General features: G+C 44.4%; 1 protein-coding gene across 2 annotated transcripts; it reads right to left on the reverse strand.

Moving 5' to 3' along the window:
• Nucleotides 1-661: 661 nt before the first annotated feature.
• On the reverse strand, nucleotides 662-23,407 carry rbb4l (retinoblastoma binding protein 4, like). Of its 2 annotated transcripts, none has more exons than XM_028790523.2 (12): nucleotides 23,247-23,407; nucleotides 20,125-20,269; nucleotides 16,769-16,914; nucleotides 12,377-12,550; nucleotides 9,716-9,831; nucleotides 8,849-9,009; nucleotides 4,654-4,780; nucleotides 2,778-2,855; nucleotides 2,074-2,150; nucleotides 1,831-1,888; nucleotides 1,626-1,736; nucleotides 662-1,075 (listed from the first exon to the last, which is right to left on the reverse strand). In XM_028790523.2, the coding sequence occupies exons 1-12, from the start codon at nucleotides 23,260-23,262 to the stop codon at nucleotides 1,007-1,009; spliced, it is 1,278 nt and encodes a 425-aa protein (XP_028646356.1). In that variant the 5' UTR covers nucleotides 23,263-23,407; the 3' UTR covers nucleotides 662-1,006. The 2 variants fall into 2 exon arrangements, with proteins under 2 accessions (XP_028646356.1, XP_051782314.1); XM_051926354.1 differs by lacking the exon at nucleotides 23,247-23,407 and adding an exon at nucleotides 20,401-20,423.
• Between the last annotated feature and the right edge of the window lie 575 nt (nucleotides 23,408-23,982).

A 23,982-nucleotide genomic window follows, 5' to 3' on the forward strand; every position in this document is an offset into this window, starting at 1 on the left:
AGCCCAGTCACACAATTTAAGAAGAACAAAGCGCCAACGAGAAGTTCCTGAGCATCCATCAGCACGTCTGTGGACAGAGAGGGGCTGCCATCAGCTGTCCTGTTTAATGGAGCAGAAGCGCCACCGCAACGTCTCACGTCATCGAAGAAAGAAAATCCAATTAAACAACGCGGTCACTTCTGAAAGTCAAACCACAGCCAGCAGCTCTGGCGCCCCCCTGTGATGTCCTCGGGTCCTGTTTTAGGTCCCAGCGGCTCCCTTTCCTCAGGTCAGTAGGTCTGCACTTTGTCACACAGACGTGTCTCCTCATTTCACAACACACCAGACGGGGGGGGCCGGCCTTCTCGTTCTTTTTGACAAAGCTGTCTCGTGTTGGCCACTTTGACCCCAAAATGCCAGGACCTTGTGACTCGAGTTAAGCCAGCGGAGTCGCATCACTCAACAGGAGGAGAGGCTTCAGCTGTGCCAACACCACGACGAGAGATTCATTAAGGACGAGTGAAGGGGGGGCACAGGGGGGCAATCGAAAGAAAAAGTGTCACCATCTGCAATGTTAGCGAGGTCCTGGTGGCATTTCACATTAATGGTCACGTGGGGGTGGGGAGTCACATATCAGCCACCAAGGTGCCACCTGCAGCCACAAAATGAGCCCACAATGTGCTTAAAAGCTGGTAGAAAGATTTTATTGCAATATTAATTAATCACAGAAAACATCAAACAAGCACCGCGTGCCATCACCCCGGGCGCCGCTCGACTCTCTCTGTAAATAGAGACCCTAAAACGGCCATCGTGGCACAGCCTGGAGGGTCAGCACGCCCGCCACAAACCCAATTTGTCTTCTGCGAGTGTCACACGGAGCGGCTTAGCAAGTCCCTTTGTCCTTTTTATGTAATTGGTGGCATTCTGAGGAAACAAGTGAAGCCATGTCACATGATTGGCTAACGGACACGGCAGGCGTGGCTCGAGGTCCAGACAGACAGACAGACAGAGGGGGCTCAACTCCCCTTTAGGACCCTTGGCCTTCCAGTTCTGCGGCAGACGCCTCGGGCTCTTCGTCATTGTAAATGTTCTCAGCCTGAAATCACAAAGTTCAGACTTTAGCAAACTGGCATTCTGGTTAAAGTCTGCCACCTAAAGCAACAGTGCGACGGGTCTGGTAAGGGCAGGACCACCCAGACACCCACCCACACACCTCTGCTTCCTAGTAAGATGCCCAAAGTACAGAATGAAGAAGGGGGGGGAGGCAGTCATTTCCACATCCATTTTACTGCTGACCTCGCCCCTTCCTGTCTGCTGGATTGGTCAGCCTGGCACTCAGATGGGCACAGACCACTGACCAGGGTGAAGACCCTCAGCTCTGTAAGTTCTGATTAAAGTTTTCAAATGAGCCTCCTTGGATCAAACAGCAAATAAAGTGACCTTCACACGAATGGCGCCTCATGGCGCTGACGTCCACAGTGGGACTTTGAAAGCGTCACCCACGCCAAGGGCAGGGCACCGCCCACTGGCAAGTGCACACCTCTCAGGAGGGGGACACATTTGAACTTCTTTCCTAAATGAAACATCAGCTGACATTCAGCAAATCTTAAACCATGTGACTCAAACGGGACTCGGATGGCACCTACCATCTGCCACACTTGCATGATGTTGTCTTCAGATACGGAGCAGATCACCCAGGGTTCATTGGGGTTCCAGGAGAAATCTGAGATTTTAGCAGTGTGCCCGCCGTGGATAAACTGTAACAGAAAACGCCAACATGTGCTTCAGAATAACAACAGGCAGCTGGCAGACGCCAACTCTCCAAGGCGTAAAGAGAGGGTCCGCACTTACCAGCAGCTCGGGAGGGCCATCTTCTGCATCCTCGGACGACTGCTCCTCACCAATTTTGCTAAAGTGTAATCAGAACAAGAGACAAGTGAGAAGGCCATGAAGCACAAACAGCACGGAGGGACGAGATGAGACGCAGTTGGCGATGCCTTATTCACATTAATTCACCAAGCCACCACCACCCATGCCAGCCAAAGCGTTTACATTTAGTTTAGTGTCGCCCCAACAGGACGTCTGTCCCCTCACCTCAAGTCCCAGACGTTGAGTCTTCGGTCCGTGCCACTCGAAGCCAGGATTGTCTCGTTATGAGGAGACCACTGAACCTGACACAGAAACACAATGGCGGGTCACTTTTCCCTGTTTGTCTACTCGACCTTCTCAGCCTGCTACTGCAGTGCCATTCAGGCCTGTTGCTTTCCCACTTGTGCCAATGTGGGATTTCTCTGGGCAAAGTTGAAGACACCCGGGCTATAAGATAAGACCCTGGGGCTCTCCTGCTGGTTTCATCTTCAAATGTGGCTACCAGACGGCTACTGCAGCGAACCTCCTGGTAAGGAGCCCATACAGTAAACACCTAGAAACCTCTCAAAATGTCCATCCATCTCCTAAACCCACTTGATCCTGAGCAGCGTCAGGGGCTTATGGCAGCAGGCACAGACAGCCCCCAGCCAGTGTGCCCATGAGAGACGCACACACACACACGGGCACAGGGACAATTTAGAACCTGCACGTCTCTGGACTGGGGGGGGGAAACTGGAAGAAACCCACCCAGATGTGGGGAGAACATGCAAACTGCAGGCAGGGATACCCAGGAGGTGGCTGAGAGGCAGCAACAACCACTGCACCACCATGCCACCTAGGACTCAAAATATGAATATAAAAAGAAAAGGGGGTACAGCAACTAAACGTGAAGACCACCGCCCTGTGCAGTCGCGGTGAAGAAGACTTACTTGGAAGATCTCGTCTTTGTGAGACTCAAAGGAATGAAGCTTCAGTTTGAGATTCCGGAGGTCCCAAAGAGCCACCGTCTGGACAAAAAGACAAAGAAACATTAAGGACGCGTTACACTGGAATGGAGACGAGCAACACCAGTCAGTCCTGAGACCCCCTCACACAATGATGGGCATTACGTGATGTTGGGGCGTCGAGTGACGGACCTCGCTGACATCGTTAATAAAGTCAGAGCTCCCGTTAGGGTATCTGATTCTGCTCGGGCTGACATTGCTGTCTCGTGCAGAGAGCCAACTCACAGGAACGAGGCGCTCAGAGAGACGCAGGGCACGACTGGAGTTCGACAAAGAGTTGCGTTCGCTTCAAAAACCACAAACTAGAAACTAACATCTGAATGACAGAACTACAAATTATTCAATTGTTTAATTTATTGGAAAGTTTTGTAACGGTCACCCCTTCTGTTTTTAAATCTAAAATCCACTTTTAAGCGTTAATTCGGTGACTCCGTCCGTGTTTTCCACATCACAGAAACCGTAGGGCCCTACAGCTCTGACTCCGGACGCCTGTGGCAGGGCATGAAGTCCAATCACCTGCTCAACCAACATCACAGACTCCCTGATGACCTCAGTCACGACTTGGACGACAAGGACAGCAGCCACCAAACTAACTCGGCCCAGGAGGCTCTAAGCTACATTAACCCCAATGAGGCAGCTGGTCCTGAAGCCCAGTGCAGACCACCTGATAGCCCGTTTAACATCCACTGACCCCACTTGCCTCAAGTCCCTATTCCAAAATGGGCAGTGGGGAGGTCCCCTGGTGGCCATGACCCCTGTTATCATCAAGTGCTTTGAGTGACTTGTCCTCAGACACATTAAGAGCAACATCTCCACCTCCCTGGAGCCGATTCTGGATGTGAGGAGACTGAACTACAGCGGCGAGAGGGTGGAGATGGTCCAGAGTTTGAGATTCTTGGGAGTCCACATCATCCAGGAGGACCTGCCATGGAGATCAAACACAACGGCAATGGCCAAGAAAGGACTTCAGAGGCTTCACTTTCTGACGAGCCTAACGGAAGGACAACTCCCATGACAGCTTCTGGTTAACATCTACTGGTGCACCATGGAGTCTGCCATCACGTGATCAACACCTCAGTGAACTACTGGCACTCCACTACCATCACTGGAAGACACCCTCACTACCCGCTGTAGCAGAAAAGCAAAGACCATCTGTAAAGAGCCAACCCACCCCGGCCATTGCATTTTCACTCCTCTGCCCTCTGGCAGGCCCTTCAGAGCTCTGCATGCCCGCAGTACCAAGCTGAAGGACAGCAATGAGCCTATGACATGCACAGCCATCCCTGCCCCTTCCTATGACAGAGACCACCGATGACTGACCTGAACTTCTGTATCGGCCACACAGAGTCACATATAGTCGCCCCCAGAGTCACCACGTGTACAGGAGCAGAACACCGACTGCCTGCAGTCTGCACGGTGACTTCACTTCTTATCCTCCATTTATGCCGCCACGTTCACCTTTACTGTCACACGTCGTGTGCATTTCGAGCTGTTGAGAGTAACGGCCGTGTGCTCCTCACAGTTTAATGGCTGCTCTTCTTTTATGTGAAACATCTCAAGGTTTGCTCCACACGACCTTCACAGTAACGGCGTCTTGTACACCCATAGCCCCCCTAACTATTTTGTGAACACAAAAGTCTTTGTGATTTGGGAGAAACCTCCACAGATACAGCAATCAAACTCGGGTGGTCTGAAGTGTGAGATGGCACAGCCGCTCTACCCATCATGCCACCTGGCTGGAGTCCGGGGGGGTGGTGGGGGGATTTGGAATAAAACAAACAAACAAACAAAGGCAGCCCACCTTATCAGCTGATCCAGTAGCCAGAATGAACTCGCTGTACGGGTTAAATGACAAGCAGTTGACCTCCGCAGTGTGGGCATCCACAGAGTGGCTTGGCTTGGAGTTGTTGTTTGATCTCGTATCCCAGCTGAAACAAAGAGCACACACAGACACACACACACACAGACAGACACACACACAGACAGACAGACAGACACACACACACACTCCGTTAGCACACACGCACAGTGAAAACTCCACAAAACATTTCCATATAAAACAGACCTGAACCCGCAGCGATTCATGAAGCATTCAGAGTTATGGCCTCAAGTCTACGTGGATACGTTTGCCAGTCGTACCCATCAATCTACACTCAATACATCACAATGACAAAAGTCAAAGCAGGATTTCTATAACGTTTGTAAACTTATTAAACGTCCAAAACTGAAGTCTGTCATTCCTAGAAGTATCCAGACCCTTAACTCAGTACCCTGTAGAAGTCCCCTGCAGCCTATAACAGGGCACTGCCAGTGCCACACTTCACCGCAGAGATGGTATGAGGCAGGAGGTGAGCAGTGCCAACTCTTCACCACAGGAGTCCTTGCAGCTCTGCCCAAAGAGGTTCATGTTGGTCTCCTCAGACCTTTTCCTCCAGCGTGTCTTCTGCTCAGCCTCTCTTACCTTAAAACACCTGACTGACGGTTGTCCTTCCACCTCAGCACAGCCCCTCTGAAGCTCTGTTACAGAGACCAGTGGGACCTCCCTGACGAAGGCCCTTCTTGACCTGGTGGTTTCACACTTCTTGCACTTCATGGTTCTTCAGGCCGTGGTGCTCCTGGGACACTTCACAAATGACTTGACCCCCACGCCCTGACCTGTGCCACACTGCAATTTGATGACAGAGGTCTACTGATTGGTCCGAGTTTGGTGTGAATTGTGGGACTTAGAGAGTGTGTATAGAGAGTCCATGAATTGATTGGACAAGTTTTACAAACATCTCAAGGGGAATCAAAGCAAACAGGAGGCACCTGAGCACAAGTTGGAGAGCCACAGCAAAGGGTCCGAATATGTTTAAGAAGGAGGTTTCAGTTTTTGGTTTTCACAGATTTGTACACCTTTCTGAAAACGTGGCACTTTGTTATTAGGGTTACTGAGTGGAGACCGATGGGCAAACATGGCAAATGTGTCCATTTCAGGTGACACCTACAAAACAAAAGTTTGCAGAAAGTGAAGGGGACTGAACACAGAATTCTACCTGTCTGCCAGCTTGATGTGTGGCAGTGCCAAGGGTGTTTTATTTGCTCCATCTTAAACGAGCACAGCGGTCACAATAAACCAGCAGCTCCAAAGGCGGGCAGTGGGATTTTCAGAAGCCTGTCCTACATATGCAGGCCCAGAGACTAATGAGAATGGTTTAAATAAAAGGACTTCTCACAGCACACCACTAGGGCACAGCACCACCGTTGGTCACCTGCATTCCTCATATGGCATCAAATCCTACCAGATGTGGGTGTTCGTTTTGGCATTTCTTTGCTGTCCCAAACTCAGTTTGAGGTTTTCATGATTTAATCAGCTGTGACGCTGGTCTTCATTAGATAGATAGATAGATAGATACTTTAGTGCTAATGCTGAAAAGATTTGTTCCTCTAAATATCCAACGGCCTTTACATCTTTGTGTTTCACAACTGGACTGCACTCCAAAAGCCTCGAGGTCAAGATGGCCGCTTTTGAAGTCCAGAGACATGAATAAGACAGCAACGGAGTGAGGTCCAAGTCCTCTGCAGTCACATTCAACATCAAGTATACAGCGTGTCACACACTCAGGAGGAACTTCAACTTCCTCTAAAGAGCCTCCCTCGGAAAATAAATAAATAAAATGCTAAGGCACTCATGAAGTTCCAGTGACGTTACCCACAATTCATTAGCAAAGTGAAACAAATGACTTTTAATATACTGTAAGTCTGAGGCCTTCAGATTTTCACAAGTGAACGTGTCCTCCATACAGACCAGTGGCATTAACTTTAGACAGCTGTGCCCACAAGGTTAGGGGGTCCATGGGGACTACAAGGCTTTATCACCGACACGTTGGCTTGCTGGATATCAGAATGAAAAGGTTAATGGTGTTCTCACCTCACAAATCCTTAGAGCGGACTGCTGACCTTCTGTGTAGCTTACACACTTGACGTCTCTCTTAATTGTGGGATTTCTTTAGTTGGATTTAACCCAATTGTCCAAGATGGGAGTCCAATTCATTTTTCTGCACTAGGTGCCCATCAAATTCTGATTACACCACCGATAGACAAGAGCAGAACGTCCTCACACCATCAGTCAGTGTGTTATCAGGCCTGTTCTTATTACTAAACGTAAAGTATAATAAAGGAATGCAAGGACAGAAGGGGATGACTAGCCGGACGAGGCCCAATCCGAGTTATCTACACACCACTCATGCCATTTTAAATCCTGCCATGCCAGTTCATCTGCTGCTGCTGCAGTGGGAATTCAGGGGTTGGTGTGTAGGTGGGAATAATAATAATAATAAATAATAATAATAATAATTCTTTACATTTATATTGCGCTTTTCTCACGACTCAAAGCGCTCAGCAATTGCAGGCTAAGGGCCTTCTTTGCTCAAGGGCCCAATAGAGCAGAGTGCCCATTGGCATTTTACGGGATTCAAACCGACAACCTTCTGATTGCCAGTGCAGACCCCTAGCCTCAGAGCCACCACTGTGCCTGTGGTGTGGTGTGGTGGTTAAGGCTGTGGGTTCAAATCCCACTACTGCACAGTGTGACCCTGAGCAAGTCACATGACCTGCCTCTGCTCCAATTGGAAAACCAAAAATAATGGAACCAATCGTATCAGAAGTGTTGTGAGTTGCCTTGGATAAACAAGTCTGCCAAGTAAGTAAATGGGTACAACATTACCTCCGAACACAGGAAGCAAAGGGTTATGGGGGCTTTTCTAGAATTAGGCGATGTTATAAAGTGGTGCCCAGCAGAGGTTAGTGAAATAAATCATCTGGACAAGAATACGAGGAATGGCAGATAATGTAAAGTTAGCTACATTGTCAGAGAGACAGCAGACAGGCTTGGGCAGATTTGTACATGTAGAAAGTTAACGTCAGTAAAGTAAAAATGGGAGGTCTGAACATCGAGAGTCCACCTCATGAGAAGGGCCATCAACTGCCAGACCGTGTGCAAAGCCATTAAGAAGGCAAACAGAATGTCAGGTTATATAGCGCCTTGATGTGTGGAGGAGTGTCAAGAACAGTCAAGCTGAAGTTCTCAACTGCATTAGTGAGGCCTCAGCTGGAGGACTGCATTGGGTTTTGGGCTCCATTTTACAAAAATGACATCGCAGCTTTGGAGAAAGAACAGAGGAGAGCAGCTCTGCACGCTTCCTGGACTACAAGGTCTGAGCCATAAGGACGGACTGAAGGAGTTGATTCTTTTCAGTTTAAGAAAACAGATTAAGGGAGGACACGACTGAAATTATTAAAGGAATTAGTACAACGGATGCCAATTATTTTACAATGAATTCTAACAAAACATTTTTCCAAGTGTGTCCGTGTTAACAAAGTTCAAAGACCCACAGATACGTGGAAGAAACAACCAAGCAGTGCGGTGGAGAGCAGGACTTTAGGCACACGGACATCTCGACGTGATGCTATTTTAGGCAATCTGGGGGGAATGTGGTGGACGAGCTTGTTGGGCTGAACGGCTCGTCTTCATCACAACTTCTACTGCCTTAACACACCAATGGACTCTTGGATGACATCTTGCCTGGAGTGAGGACCCCGGCTATACCAGTGTGTAGACTTACTGAGCAATTAAGTTTAAGCAGTCTTTGTAAAGATTCTAAAAAGGCCAAATGCCATCAAACACTGATTAAATGGTACAACACACACAACTGTGAAAGCTAAGAGGTTAATACACGGAACTGCAAGCGGCACTTTAGGATCTCCAGGTATCGAGAGAAACGGCACACGTGATCAGACCGCACCGGTGGCTTGTGTTGTTTACCAGTGTCGTCAGAAGCTGCTGTTCAAAATGGTGACCAATCAATCATTCTGGATGTGCTCCTGTAAAGTCACAAGTTTCATTCTAGCATATTCACAGTGACATGTATGAAGATAAAAAGACAACTAGGACCTCTGTAGAAAACCTGCAGTGTATTAATGACGCACACGCACACACACACACACCAGGGCCTTACATCATTAGCTTCTGGTCGTCTGCCACGGACCCAAATAACGATTCATGAAGCAGGTGCCAGGAGACATCCTCCACGACAGCAGTATGGCCGGTAAAAATGGTCTTGGCATCAATTATTTTGCCTTCTTTCGGTCCTGCACTGATGTCCCAAAGGCATATTGTCTGAAAGCAGAACACAAATAAAACATGCATCAGGTAACTAACGTGCAATTCAACAGGAGTACATCTTCAGCAACTGGTGGCACTCAGGCTCATGTTGCTTCCTCTCAGTTCCAGAAGACACAGTTTGAATGTCGTCAGGCAAAGGTTGGGTGACTAGAGATGGATGGGAGATGCTGTCGGCCAAATCGTTCTGATGTTGTAAGTGACCGTCTGACGCATGCTCACTCTCGCCATCTCAATTTACAGTCAGCCATTAACTTACCTTACATTCTTTTGGGGTGTGCAAGGACCCCAATAAAGAGAAGTGCACACAGAGAAACCAGCAGGTAACCGGCCTGGCAAGTGAACGCTCAGGTCTGGGCCTAGGAGGGAGCACCAGTAAGCTCTGCACCAGCATGCTGTACTGGAACTTGTAAATGTTTGGTACTTTAGAGAACGAGGGAAGAATGCAAGTCTACAAATGAATACGAATGAAAAGTCAAACAACATGAATCCTACACATGCTCAATCCCTCAATTTAATATACAACTATAGCAACAAAATGGCATTTTCTACTTCAACATAACAGAATTAAACTTCAATCTTGTAAACGTGCAGGGTACAGGAATTCTGCTTTTTGTTAGCATGTGTCCAAGTCTCGGGAACTTCATGTTACCAACTTTATGTCAAAGCTACTTCAGTGTGCACAGGCTGCTCCTTCACTCACGTGATCATCAGAAGCGCTGAGAAGATTGCCACTGAGGTTTGGATTCCAGGAGAGCCCATAGCCTTCCTTCTGGTGGCCACGTAATCGCAGGTCAGGGCTGCAGCTCCCACTGGGATCTATTGTAGAGCAGAAGAAGGAACATTAGAGGTCAGAGTTGCAACTTTAATACTGACTAACATGGCATGGCACTACTGGTGCACCTGCTGATTCGCTCTGTACTCGGCCCTAATACAGGGGGATTCAAAAAGATTCATCTGATTTCAAAGTGAGGCACCTAGGAACCAATCACATACCAACTGAAAGAGGGGGTCACCGGAAGACGGCTCCCTTCCGTCTGCACATTTCTCAACAACAAGCTCCCTTGTCGCTGGATTGGCTGTAAAGGAGCCCACGATTTGGCACTCCACTTCTGGCCCCCAAGACCACCAGATCTCACACCACGGGACTTTTTAAGTGGAGGTATGTTAAGGATTCTGTTTATGTGCCACCACTCGTGGATGATCTCTGAAATCGCACTGAAAAAGCTGCGAGTACGAGTATGGGATGAACTCGACTGTCGTGTTGATGTTGTCCGTACAGCTCACACTTGTCAAATGACATAACAAACATTATACTCACCTAAACCATTTACAGTTTACTGCATTGTTCTGTAATGGTTTACAAGTGAAATATCATTATGAAGTCAGTTTACTCTTTTTGAATCTCCCTGTATGTAGCATGGCACAGGTTAGCACTGCCCAAACAAATGCTAAAGGCCCGGCTACTCCTCTCAGACACGGCCCACTTTAGAGCTATAAGAACACATACGGTGGGGTCACTCGGTCCAGCTAATCTCTAATTTATATTCAGAGGCAGCCTTCTTTGACTTCAGACTCCGACACTGTCAACTGTCATTTTGGTCTGATGTTGCACATGCTCAAGTGTGCCACTTGCCACTTAGAAGCTGTCCAATCAGCAGGGCTGCCATGGCATGGCCTCCTTTTATTACTCAACGAAATGAGCAAGTGTCTGGCGACTCTCCGGCAGCTCTTAGCCACACCACCACCATCACCACCAAGTGAACTCCTGGATGGAGACAAACCTACAAGAGTAAGCCTAACACGGTTTGTTTAGCTTTGTCAGACTTTAACATCCAGAGCTGCTGAGCACACAGATGTTACACATTTCTACAAATAAACATTTTAACTCTCTCTCTAAATGTGTGACTTTAATCTGCACTTCACACTTCATGAAACTGCCAAATGAATCTGAGACTAGTTATAGGGCTCGATCGTTTAGATGAAGGTTTTCATCCACACACACACACACACACACCCCGTGTAATGTGGATCGTCCTGAATCACTAAGGACACGGTTCGACTCTCAGTCTCTCGACTATTTCCATGAAGACATTTAATAACAGCATGAAAATGAAATTTAAAATGCAAAAAAATTAAATATATATATAAATAAATAACTTCTCAAAGAACATTAACCAATAATACCTGGATTTCCTAAAATAATAACGCCTGCTCATTTTAGAACATCTTAGGCCTACTAATGTTTATTGCGCACTCTTTTGTTTTTCTTCAAACACAACCGCTCAGTAACTGGCACCCCTAAAACACTCGGATGTGCTCAGTTTCACCCACAGCTGCGTTGAAATGATTTCTTAACATCTACTCAGATTTCTCTTAGACACAAACTACCATATGATTCATTAGAATTTAAAAGAATAAAAAAAAAAGTTTACTATTTACAGTACTTATAATAACTATTTTTTGAACAACTGCTGTATTGAACACTGACGACTAAAGACCACCATTCAGAGGTAAAGACCCTACTTAGTGACTGCTAGGTTTAGTAGCAGGCAGCAGCTTTCCAAATGGCGAGAGATGTTTTGGCGAGCCTCTGTAACGGCCTTTTTCTTTTCAGGACTGCAGGGCATCTTCTTGGTAAGGATTTTATTTGCCATGAAAGGATCATCTGACACTTGGTTAGTCACATTGTCAAGAGCACATGGCTTGGATTGTGAACTTCGCAGGTTCTCTGTGCCAGTAGCAGAGTCGGCACATTTGCCCTGTGCTATCTATGGTAAGGGTATTCGAGGTGCTTTTCAAGAGGGCAGACAGGCCGCTTTCATGACTCAAGGACTTCGGCAGATTGCTTAAAGGAGTCATTATCTACTCAGATCTGGTTTTCAAAAGTGACTCGTATTGTTGTACACATTGGTTTCCATACAGCACACATGAGCTCTGTCACGTGCACAGAATAACATGCCAACAACTAAAACCAAACCACTTGTACAAGCAGAGGGAATGACTTGCATTTTCGTGTGAATGTTTCAGACAGACGAGCACTCCCTGCCATTATGCAGAGTTCACATATTGACGATTTACAAAAAACCAAAAAAAAAAAAAAAACTTCCTTTTATTTCTGCTTTAGATAAAAATATGAATATGCTTGAAGGAAATACAATAAATTGTGATTCATATGCAGCTAACCGTGATTAATCATTCAATTCACGGAGATTACATTTTTTAATCAAACAGCAGCCCTAATAAAATCACATTTAAGAAATAAACGTCGTAAACAAACTTGGCCCAGTTTAAGTAAAAATATAAACCAACATGTAAACTGTACTTCACCACAAAATGTGCAAAGGTGTAAAGTGTACCTCACCTGGTTTGGACGGGTGCTTTGTGTAGTCAAAGACAAGGACGTCTGAAGTTGGCGTCTTTGTGGCGATGATGCAGGGGTTCTGTGGCATGTAGCGGGCTCGGTTCACCTCTCCTTCGTGATTAATTTTTATTTCAATCTCGATTTTTCCACTTACTGATCCAAATCCCCCAAATTCTAGGAAGGAAAAACAAAACGTAAAAGAGATAAACTAATGTGAGACACACCTGTCCGCACCAAGTGAACAGGACATCTGAACTGTAAGGTGAGTGTGGCAGAAAGCGCATCTCCTTAGATAAGCAATGGCCACTTACAGGGAGGGAGGGAGTGCAATTTAGGATTAAAAAGTCGATAAAGAAAGGGGGAAATCCTACCAACTCCTGTCATGTCCGGTAACTCCAATAAAAGAGCCGTTTTTGTACAGGATGAAAATGGTTTATTTGCTTCTCTGGTTTTCCATCACGGGCTAAATTTGCACAGCGTGTTTTAACGGAGCACATTGCTTCCACACCACTTTTACTTATGTAGACCACTTTAGATTTCTAGCAGGAGTACTTGGCACTTCCTAGGGTGGCATAACGTGTGAGTGCAGTCACAATATAAATTGCTCAGGGTGAAAATGTTTGGCCTCAATTAAATTTTTATAGACTAAAACCTCCTTGCAGGTCATCTTTGCATACTTGTGCCAAGACTCAAAAATTGCACCTGTGCTCCTTGGAGACATCACAAAATAAATCTTCCCAAGGGGAAAAACTTGAGAACGAAACACTGCAGGTGGTCTTCCCCTGTACAAAATTTAGCAGAAAAAGTTTAACAAAGTGGATTTACATACCACATAAACGGACATTCAGGCTTATACAGCAGATTACATGAGAAAAAGTAGAGAAATAAAACAAGCAAGCAATCAAAGAACAAGATCGTTGTCTTTCCAAGACCTCGCCTGCCTTTGGTTTCAGTAAACTACACGAGCACAGCAGCCAAAGAGATGAAGTCTGCAGCACTAATAAAGGACGCTTTAGCAGCACCCGGCCCTTTACTCAAAACACGCTCGACAAGAAATCCCACCATCTTTAGGAGGAACGTTAACCAGTGCATCAGATTTGAAAAGGTCACAATTATATCCCAAAACAAATGAAGGACTGAGCTAGTGACTGCTACACCATTGGAACATCAGGCACCATCAAGATTGGGAGCCACCAATCCGATTGATTTATGGAGAAAAAAAAAAGCAGCTATGGCAGGAAATGATGTGGCCGTTTGCTTCCAATGTGGCCCAGCAACACCGGACCCTGAAAAGGAAATCCGACCGGGCCATCTCTCTGCCCGCAGTGCCACCTGTAAGAGCCCTCCTTCTCATCTCATCTGGGGTCTCTTTCTGACCATCTTGACTAAGCGTCATGTTACAGCGGCACAGCGCTTGCCCATCAACACCACTCACCGGCGTTCTTCAGTAGACAGATGGTTCCTAACTAGGACCCCAGCTTTCTAAGCTGGTGATTGCGTTTAATTTCCACAAATAAAGAAAACACATTAAGGCTCAGCCAGCAGTATCAAGCCTGAACTGGACTAAACTGGTTTGAGAGTGTTAGCTTATCTTACATACTTGAAAACAACTGCTGCTGCCTTAGGTGAAGATGCCAGTCCATCCACATGGTTTTATTGAACTGAAGACTCCACGGCTCCTTTTCATGCTTGTTACACTCCAAGTGTCACTCACTAAGCCACAATCCCCTAAATACCATGACTATAATGTACTGTTCCCAGATGTCAGTTCAGGAGCCAATCCTAGCACCACTGGACACAAGTTAAGAAACATGGGATGGGGTTACCAGTAGTGCTGGACGGTATACCGGTTCATACCGAAAACCGTTTTTTATTTTTTTTTATGGATTTTTCTTATACCGCAACACCGGTTTAAATTGCCTAAACGACATTCGGAACGTGGCGCAGCGGGAAACTGTTCAAGTGGGGACATTTTTCACTGCTACACCGCTAAACACAGATTTGTTGCACTAGGGCTCTTTTCACTGCTACACCACCAAATAGTGGGCGGTAGCATAGGTATGCCGCGCGGTGAAAATGGACAGAGCTGAAAAAAAGGAGTCACGTCTGTTGCCTGGAGATGCTTTAGTTTTAAAAGGTCAGATGTATAAATACGGTTTCTATACTACTGGATAATACTGCAAGCCAAGTTGTACTTTTATTTGTTTTCAATACAGTGTAATGTACCTGGGTACTGTGTAATAGTGTGACGACATGTTGACTTTATTCTCATACTTTGTCATTAAAGTAGAACATCGTAAACTAAACTTCATCGTAAAATAAATATTTAATTTACTAGATTTTCTCAAACCCCATCATAAGTTATATAGCACATTAAATGCTTTGTGTTAAGTGTTCCCCGAGCTTCTTAAACTGACTTCCTCTTGCACTAAGAGGAGGCACCAGCAGCGATCACCGCACAGAATCCATTCACATGATATTCATGCTCTCTGAACATTTAGAATACCAAGATAAATACTTGATATAAATAAATACTTGATATAAATAAATACTTGATATAAATTCTAAATTTTCAGAGAGCAGGAATATCTGGGACAACTGGGTCGGGGAACACAACACAAAGCATTTAATGTGCTACATTAACTTATGACGGGGTTTGAGAAAATCTAGTAAATTAAACAATGATTTTAGGATGAAGTTTAGTTTACGACATTCTACTTTAATTATAAAGTAAACTATGAGAATAGAGTGGAAATGTCGACTTTATTCTCGACGTATAGTTTTTTTTTCTTCCCCGTGTCTGTATTTTTTTTTCTTCACCGTGGCACTAATACGATTCCATAGGTCTATACCACAAATACAATTATAAATGCAAGTTGCAGTTGTATTATTTATGTATATAACGTAGCTTGAAACAAGGTCCATATTAATGCAGTTTGCCTAAATGATAGTTCAGTTGGTAAAGATGTCAATAATAATAATAATACATTTTATTTATATAGCGCCTTTCCCATGCACAAGGCACTTACAGAATATAATAAAGAACTGCAGCGTATACAGTATATAGCATTGTACAAACCAGATAAATAAATAAAGAAGATTAAGACAGTGAATTCTGTCATCACCAAGATTGCACTTGTTTTATTTTATTTTAATTTGGTGAATACTGTGTAATGCACCTGGGCTTTTGAAGCCTTGAAGTAATAGTGCAACTATCAGTAATAATACAGTTATTTATTTTATTGTTATTATTTATTAGTTTAAATATTATGCAGTTTAATGATGGTAAAGTTGTTTAAAACGTCACTTTAACGTGTCAGTGGACAGAGATTGTTAACATTAACAGAAAGTGTAGTTGTTTTGCAAAAAATATTTATTTATTTCTTTTCTAAGACATGTTATGTTCAGTACAATACAACTTTTGACAAGCACGTCTGGATATTTTCCTAAGTCTAAATACCTCTTTGGATGGTTGAAAATATGTTGTCAAAATTATAATTTAAGTTTTTGCAAAATTTGTTAAATAAAAAGGTTCTATATTTTGACTGCATCTGTCATGCAATGTGATTTCCTTCTCTTCATTAGTGCCACCCCCTTGAAAACTATCACTTTATGGGGCAATGCAAACCTGTATTAATACTGGTGTACATATTAAAATGTTGTGTTTTTACAATGTACAGTGCTCTTGACAGTGGAATAGGTCATTCTTAGCCAGTAATTGCAGTGGAAAATGTGGTTAACATCCACTCATGCATGGGAAAAAAATACCGTCAAATACCGTGAAACTGGGGTAATTTTGAAAAATACCGTGATATAGAATTTTGGTCATACCGCCCACCTCTAGTTACCAGTCCCTCTCACATGCAAGATTTGGGATGTGGAAGGAGAACTTTAGCACTTTAGTTAGAGCTTATGGCTGCAAAAACCCATTACTGGTCCTCTTTAGTTAGAAATCCACATTTGTATCCAACTGTAAAAGCCGAGGACTTGTGTTTGTTCACATTTTAATTAAAAGAGAATTAAGGAAAAACACCTTCTGAAGCCAGGCATCTTTATCTAGCCCTCCCTGGTGACCTGATCAGATGCTTGATAGCTGTGCTTTAACTCACACTGAGTTGATTTCATTCTTAGATTCGGAATTCCTTACCTGCTGATAGAAAAGGAAAAGATAATCAAGGATTAATATGCAAATTAACATGCAAAGAAACACCATTAAGTAAACAGCAAACGCAAAAATAACTACGCATTTTATCAAAATGAGCTCAGTGTAGGGATGAAGACGTGTTTAATACACAACAGATTTCAGGGGGAAAAGAAAAAGAAAGACAACTACAAACTAAAGCAAATATAAAGCAGCAGACGTGGAAAGGGCATCACAGGCCCGACACTCACCTCCTTTTTCACTGTCATAATGAGAGGCGTCAAACTGGGCATCGTCATTAGGGATCTGGACACTGGCGATGACGAGATGATTCTGCTCATCAGACGTGTGGGTGCCCAGCACCAGCCGGTGAACTGCATAGTCTTTGCCTTCTGGCCTTGAAAGGAGGAAAAATGGGCAAAAAGTAGGCTAAGATGTACAAAGAAATGTGACGGCTCATTAAGTTCAGTGCACAAGAAAAAAGGAACTTGTTTATGCAGAAAGTTGAAAAAGGGCGACACTGCAAGGACGGAAACATCTGAAAGGTACATCACTAAAATGTTGTCATGGTAAAGAATAAGTAACATTTCATTTTCATTTTATTTTCTCTCTCTCTCTTTTTTTTTTTTTTAATTTAGCCAAGAGTGACATTTACTTCTGTTCCACAAGAACAAATAAAATTCTGATTGATATCATGAAATGATAAAGCAGAACTTCAGCTGGCCCATCAGAACTGAAACTTGTCCTTTTAGAGGCCACTGCAAATGCTTTCTGCTGCACACATGAACGCTCAACACCCCTGGGACGAGTGCACTGCTGCTGTGCTCTGGACTTGCAAGTATTTTGGAGTGAGGTTTGGGACTTAACTGCCTAAGCCAAGAGGGAGAAACATAATGAGTAAAATTAGAGGGCATCACCCAGACAGTCAGGAAAGGCACCAGACACAGACAGATGAGCAAGCTGCTATATAAACAATGGACAACCACAACATCACAGATGAAGTACGTCTGTTGTCCACTCGCTTTATTGATCTCCAAAATCAAGTGCTCTTGTTGCAGCAGTAACACAAAATATAAAGTCACTGCACACCGTGTTACCCTCACCATGCCACACCATCCTGGAGATCCTTTAGTCACCAGCTCCTCTAATGATGCCCACATTCACATATGCCAGTTGTAACAGACTAGTTTAGCTAAATGTCCCCAGTAAGAAGTCACTCAGGATCCAGTCCGGTCCGGTCCTGCGCTGTTGTGTTTCATGTCCTCATATGGAGAGGCTGGCTGTAAACCGGAGCCTCCAAGTCAGTAATGGCAGATCACCCATCTGAGCTTGTTGTAAATTCTTTCTCCCCAAATGAAAACAATAATAACAATAATACATTGATATAGCGCCTTTCCCATGCTCAAGTCGCTTCACAGAGTCTTAGGGTATATGTAACATTGGAAACAAGCATTTTCCTGAATAGAACAATGAAATGAATAACAAAGCATTAAACAGAATAAAGATCAATAAACCAGTAAAATACTAAATTCAATACTAAAAGAAAAGCCTAACAAATCACCTCATCTGTGATGAAACAGAAACACACAAATAATCCTGAGCACCTGGACAGAAAGGGCAGAATGTCAAGTGAAGTTAGATGCCTTCCTAAATAGATGAGCTTTCAGTTGTTTTTTAAAAGAATCAATGGAGTCGGCTGATCTCATTAATTTTGGTAGGTCATTCCAGTCTGGGTGCTGTGGAGCTGAAGGCCCTGTTGTCATGCATGGAGTGTAGATTAGTGTGGGGTACAACAAGATTACCAGAATCAGAGGACCTTAGTGGGCGGACAGGCACATAGTGATGGAGAAGGTCACTGATGTAGTTTGGCATGAGGTCACTTAAGACTTTGTATGTTATTAGTAAAATTTTATATTCGATTTTGTAAGACACAGGGAGTCAGTGAAGATGGAGCAGGATGGTGTGATGTGCTCACTGCTGCAGGTCGGTGTCGGGACTCTTGCAGCTGAGTTTTGAATAAGCTGGAACTGTGATATAAGAATAGAAGGGGCACCTGCCAGTAGGGAATTACAATAATCGATGTGAGATGTGATAAAAGCAGGGACAAGTTTCTCAGTATTAGAAAAGGAGCGAACACGGGATATGTGATGGAGGTGAAAGTAAGAAAGTTTCTTAATGTGGTTTATGTGGGCGGAATAAGAGAGGGAGGAATCAAAAACACCACCAAGATTCCTTGCATCAGAAGAAGGTCTGATGAGATCACCGCCAAGATGGACTGGGAAGCAGCTCATTTTATTAAGTTGCATTTTAGTCCCAATTTGCAGGAGTTCAGTTTTATTGCAATTTAATTTTAAAAGAGTTCGGCTCCATCCAGGTTTTAATTTCACTAAGGCAGGTTGTGACCCTAGAAACCTTGGATGAAGTTGCACTTTTGACATTGAAATAAAGTGGAGTGTCATCTGCATGAAAACAATAACCCAGTCCATAGCTACAAATAATATGGCCAAGGGGAAGCATGTAAATACAGAAGAGAAGAGGACCGAGGACAGAGCCCTGAGGAGCTCCTTGTGTGACTGGCGCTGAGCTGGACCTGCTGTCACCAAGACTAACAAACTCTTGCTTATCAGTCAGATAGGACTTGAACCACTGGAGGGCAGTGCCAGAGATACCCAGCATGTTCTCCATTCTGGACAGTAGGATGTCATGTCTGACCGGAGTGTCAAATGCTGCACTGAGGTCTAACAGAATTAATATGCTGGTTTGTCCAGAGTCTGCTGCCATAAGCAAATCATTGGTTACCCGTAGCAGAGCAGTTTCACAGCTGTGCCGCGCCCTGACACAGACTGAAAGGGTAACATCAAGTTATTAGAGGTTAGGTAATTGGTGAGCTGGGAGGCTACAACACGCTCAAGAACTTTTGACAGGAAAGGTAAGTGGGAAATAGGCCGGAAATTGTTAAGATCGTCAGCATCAAGGCCAGACTTTAACATTGGGGTCACAGAAGTGATGTTAAAAGTGAGTGGCACAGAGCCAGTGTCAAGGGACGTATTGAATGTTGTAACAGTCGGGGTTGTGGCACGAAGGCAGGATTTAAGAAGTGTGCTGGGGATGGGGTCCAGTACACAAGTAGTCGGCCTCATCTAATAAAGCAGGTCATTAACAAATGCGGATGTGACTGGTGAAAATTTAGAAAATGGAGCTGGATAAAGTGGGAAGACAGGGAAGGAGATCAATGGACGATAGATTTATGTTAGTTGAATTATTTAGATCTTTAAATTTTATTGCGGAAAAAGTGGAGGAATTTTTCACAGACTCGAGTAGAGAAGGTAACTGGGCCAGATGCAGGTTGAAGTAGTTTATTAACTACAGAGAACACAACCCTTGGGTTATCGTGGCCACTTTCTATTATTCTGCCATAATGGGTGTTCTTGGCTGCAGTTAGTGCTTCTCTGTAAGCCCTTTGATGGTCAGAAAACTTGGACTTTTGTCTTCTCCACTGCAGCTGGGTGGTGGGATCATATTACACAGCAGCAGGCTCGCTCAGCCTTGCTGCCTACAAAAACACATTTGTACCGTAATAACATAATATGGCAATAATGTGCATTACCTGTTCACATCTGGAAGCCACTGCACGGTGAGGCTGGGCCACTCTAAGGCGTGTGTCATTACCAGGTCATAAAGGAATGGGGTATTCTTCTTCCAAATTTTGTATTCCTCATTAATAACACGTTCTTCAACTGCATCATCATAAACTGTAAGTATACAAAGAAAAAGGCTCTGTAAAGTCACCAAGGATGCACCTTTTGGACAACATGACACACTGCATGTAACATTGTGTGTACAACTTTACTATTCAATTACAGTAGAGTCTCACTTATCCTACCTTCGCTTATCCGACATTCCGTATTATCCGATGTCCCACCTCAAAAAAAAACAAACAAAAAAAAACGCATCAATTGGCAACAAGAACTGCAAGTTGTGAGCGTGAGTGTAGTCTACTTTTTGTTGCTCCCGACTCTACCGCAGCTAATTACAGTGGAACCTCGGTTTGTGAGCATAATTTGTTCCGGAAACACGCTCACAGTCCAAAGCACTCGTATATCAAAGTGAATTTCCTCATAAGAAATAATGGAAATTCAGATGATTCGTTCCACAACCCAAAACTATTCATATAAAAATGATTAATACAAAATATAAAGTAAAAATACATAAAACAAATTAACCTGCACTTTACCTTTGAAAAGAATCATGGCTGGTGTGAGTGAGTTTCTAAACTCTTGTGGGATTCCACCCAACGTAACGACACGCAGAAGAGCGTCCCAAAGCAATCGCAGTCTCCCAGCGCTGTAGCAGTTCGTTGTAAAAGTGAATCCAAAAAGATGGCAGACATGCTATAAGCGCCTGCTGTCGATGGGTGATACAAGGAACATTAGAAATGCGTGGGGCACAGTACTACTCGGCCATGGCCCTGCCTGACTGCTGTGTCTGTGTATAGGAGAGCGGCAGATCACGTTACAATAAATAACCGAATAAAGCTGATGTCGCTAAAGTACTGAGACTCAGCCTAGTGTTTTGGGGTGCAAGACGGGGACTCGCACGTCACACACGCAGTCACAATGCTGTAGTAAACAGTATACACTCGTATGGATGTTGACTATATGACAGAGTTAAGGCTCTAGAAACTGCAATTAAATACACTGAGCAACAAGAGGCAGCTACAGGAATCGACATAATGATGCTGCAAAGATGGCGAGACTTGACAGTGAAGAAACGGCACTCGTCAGGAGAGCAGACTACGATCAAAAATGTCTTTAAATCATCACAGGACTAAACTTTAAGTACAGTACATACTGTATTTAAGTTCATTTTTTCAGTTAATTTTTTCTGTTTTGTTGTAAAACATGATTATTAGGTTCGTAATGTGTAAAATTATAACACAGTTTGACGTTTAATAGACTTTTTCTTAACACCTCCCATTAATCCGACATTTTCGCTTACCCGACGTTCTGCCAGCCTGTTTATGTCAGATAAGCGAGACTCTACTGTACCTCAAGACACCACGGTAGATCGGAATCTGCAAACTGGCCATTTCCCACCTGCGATGTGCCTGTACTAAGCTGGCATATTCTCCACAAATTCTTGATAGTTTTCAGCTTTAGATTAAGGAAAGAAATTCAAATCCTGAAAACATGCCAGCAAGTGGACTGGCAGCTCTGAAAAGACACATGGCAATAGTGTTGGTGGGCACGCATATGTCACCACGTTACTGCCTGAGGAGTCTCCCTGCAACTAACTTATGAAAAAATATGGCTTCTGAAAACAAATATGATCCTGGATGGGTTTCACAAATGGACTGCTGCCTTTAAATAAATGTACAACATTAAAAACCAAATCAAGTAGTTAACTGATATTATTAGAGTCATCACGAAGACATTTTGTGAAGCCACTCACATTGTCATGAAAGCACACCTACGAGTGTCACTCCCCCTCCATCACTGTCTAAACTCACCTATTAAGACAGCAGGGTCGTAGGGAAGCTGGAGCCAACAACAGCAAGCAGGGACAACTGCCAAACAAACAGGGTGCCAGTCCATCGCAGTGTGAAAACACACACACACACACACAAAGGACCAGCTTGGCATCACCAATCCACCTGCATCTCTTTGAACTGTGGGGGTGAATGGGAGAAGCCAAGCGGACACGAGGAGCACATGCACATTCCACTGGGTTTGGGGACACCCAGGACATGAACCTCAGTCTTCTTGGTTAGAGGCAGCCAGGCCACGATGCCCACTACACTATCATATTATTACCTGTAGTAGTATTATGTACTGATTTGTCTGATGCCTTTACCCACAGCAACTTACAAACTTTGAAGTACAGTAAGTTGCATTTCTTTTGGTTTTCCAATTGGAGCACAGGTAGGTGGTGTGACTTGCTCACCACAGGAGGATTTGAGCCCACAACTTCAACTATTGAAGCCCCAAGTCTTAACTACTACGCCACAATGCTTGCTTTTACGCTCATTTATTATGAGGCGCTACTGAAGTTAGCCTACAGAAATCAACGATGTCGGCCAGATCTAAGAAGGCAAACAACTGATTTCTCTGTTCAGTTAGTCGTGATGGTCAATTTATAATTACATTTTCATTTTTCAGATTTTACAACCAAAAGTTTTCATCTACCACACCGAGTTTCGTACTAAATCACAATTTCATACGTGACCCCTCCGATGTAACACAAGTTATTGCCCCAAACCCGCTCCTCATCCAACTAAACATTTGAACATCACTTTTTCACTCGTCTGATCCACGTAAACATCAAGCGGGATTTTAGATTAGAAAACAAGACTAAGAAAAGTAGCGAAATGGCACCACACACATCATCGGCTCCGGACGACAAGAAGCCTCCTCGATCACGTCCTAGCGTGTTTTGTTCCATATTTTCACCCACGTGCTTTAACTGACCCGTGCCCACCCACTGAGGTTTCGCTCCACAAAAACCTACTGAACTAAGTTGGGCTTTCCGTCCGGTATCACGACTTACTTTACCGACCTCGTGGCTCCATTCGTGCAGGTCACAGTACTCGGGAGATGCCGCTCTCTGACGGCCATAGGGCCCGCTCTCACAGCGGTGAATTTTAGCGCGCCGAAATGATGAGCAGTGGCGATTCTGTGTCAACAACTACGACCAGACTTTCAAGAAAGGAATGTAAACTTGCACCGTTACCTTCTTTGTCTGCCATTTTCCACAGAAATCCTTATAGAAAACAAGCTTTATGAGAAAAGCGCAGTGAGCAGCCCAGCTCCGAAGAAACGCGTAACTTCTCTGTCACAATCCGCGCCTCAAGCGCGATGCTCACAGAGCCTGCGCAAATGTAACCACGCCTCTCGTGGAATGACGGACGATAATAAGAGCCCGAAAAATGATTGACAAGTAAATCTTGCAGATGATTTGTTCTATTAGAACACATCCTACATATAATTGGCTTTTACAAAATGATTGACGTGCGCCCCTCCCATACCCCCTGCCATTGGATAGGAACAGCCACACTTTGTGAGCGCTCCGCGTATATTCAGAGCAGGCGGTGAGCGCCAAGTGAGCGAGCGCATGCTTGCAATTTAACTTCCGTATAGAACAAGACGCTGACCTTTTCGACCCTAACGGCGTGTCGTACACAGTGACGTCAGGACCCGCCTGCCGTCAAAAAACCGAAGTTGAGGCTTCGTTTCGTCGGGAGCTGCTCGGCTGGGCTTTCTCTTGTTTGAGTTGCTTACTTTATGTGTCACATTTAGGTCAGTGAGATCAAACGACGTTTCACATGATAAGGACTTGTAAAGGATTGTAGACACATTTCAAAGTACTGCAGGTGAATTTTGTTTTTGAAACGGAGGCTTCAGAAAAATCATTTTATTTGTGACATTAAGAAATGGAAATCTTGTAATTCAACGTTTCTGTAGTAGAA

Source organism: Erpetoichthys calabaricus, chromosome 4 (genome assembly GCF_900747795.2).
Source record: "Erpetoichthys calabaricus chromosome 4, fErpCal1.3, whole genome shotgun sequence".
Taxonomy (NCBI): domain Eukaryota; kingdom Metazoa; phylum Chordata; class Cladistia; order Polypteriformes; family Polypteridae; genus Erpetoichthys; species Erpetoichthys calabaricus.

Bases quoted from the DNA above. Each gene is read 5' to 3' on its own strand.
- rbb4l (XM_028790523.2), bottom strand. The intron at 9,010-9,715 runs GTGAGTGAAGGA...TTCTGCTTTCAG, and splicing joins TCAGCGCTTCTGATGATCAC to ACAATATGCCTTTGGGACAT. The intron at 2,151-2,777 runs GTAAGTCTTCTT...TTTCTGTGTCAG, and splicing joins ACAAAGACGAGATCTTCCAA to GTTCAGTGGTCTCCTCATAA.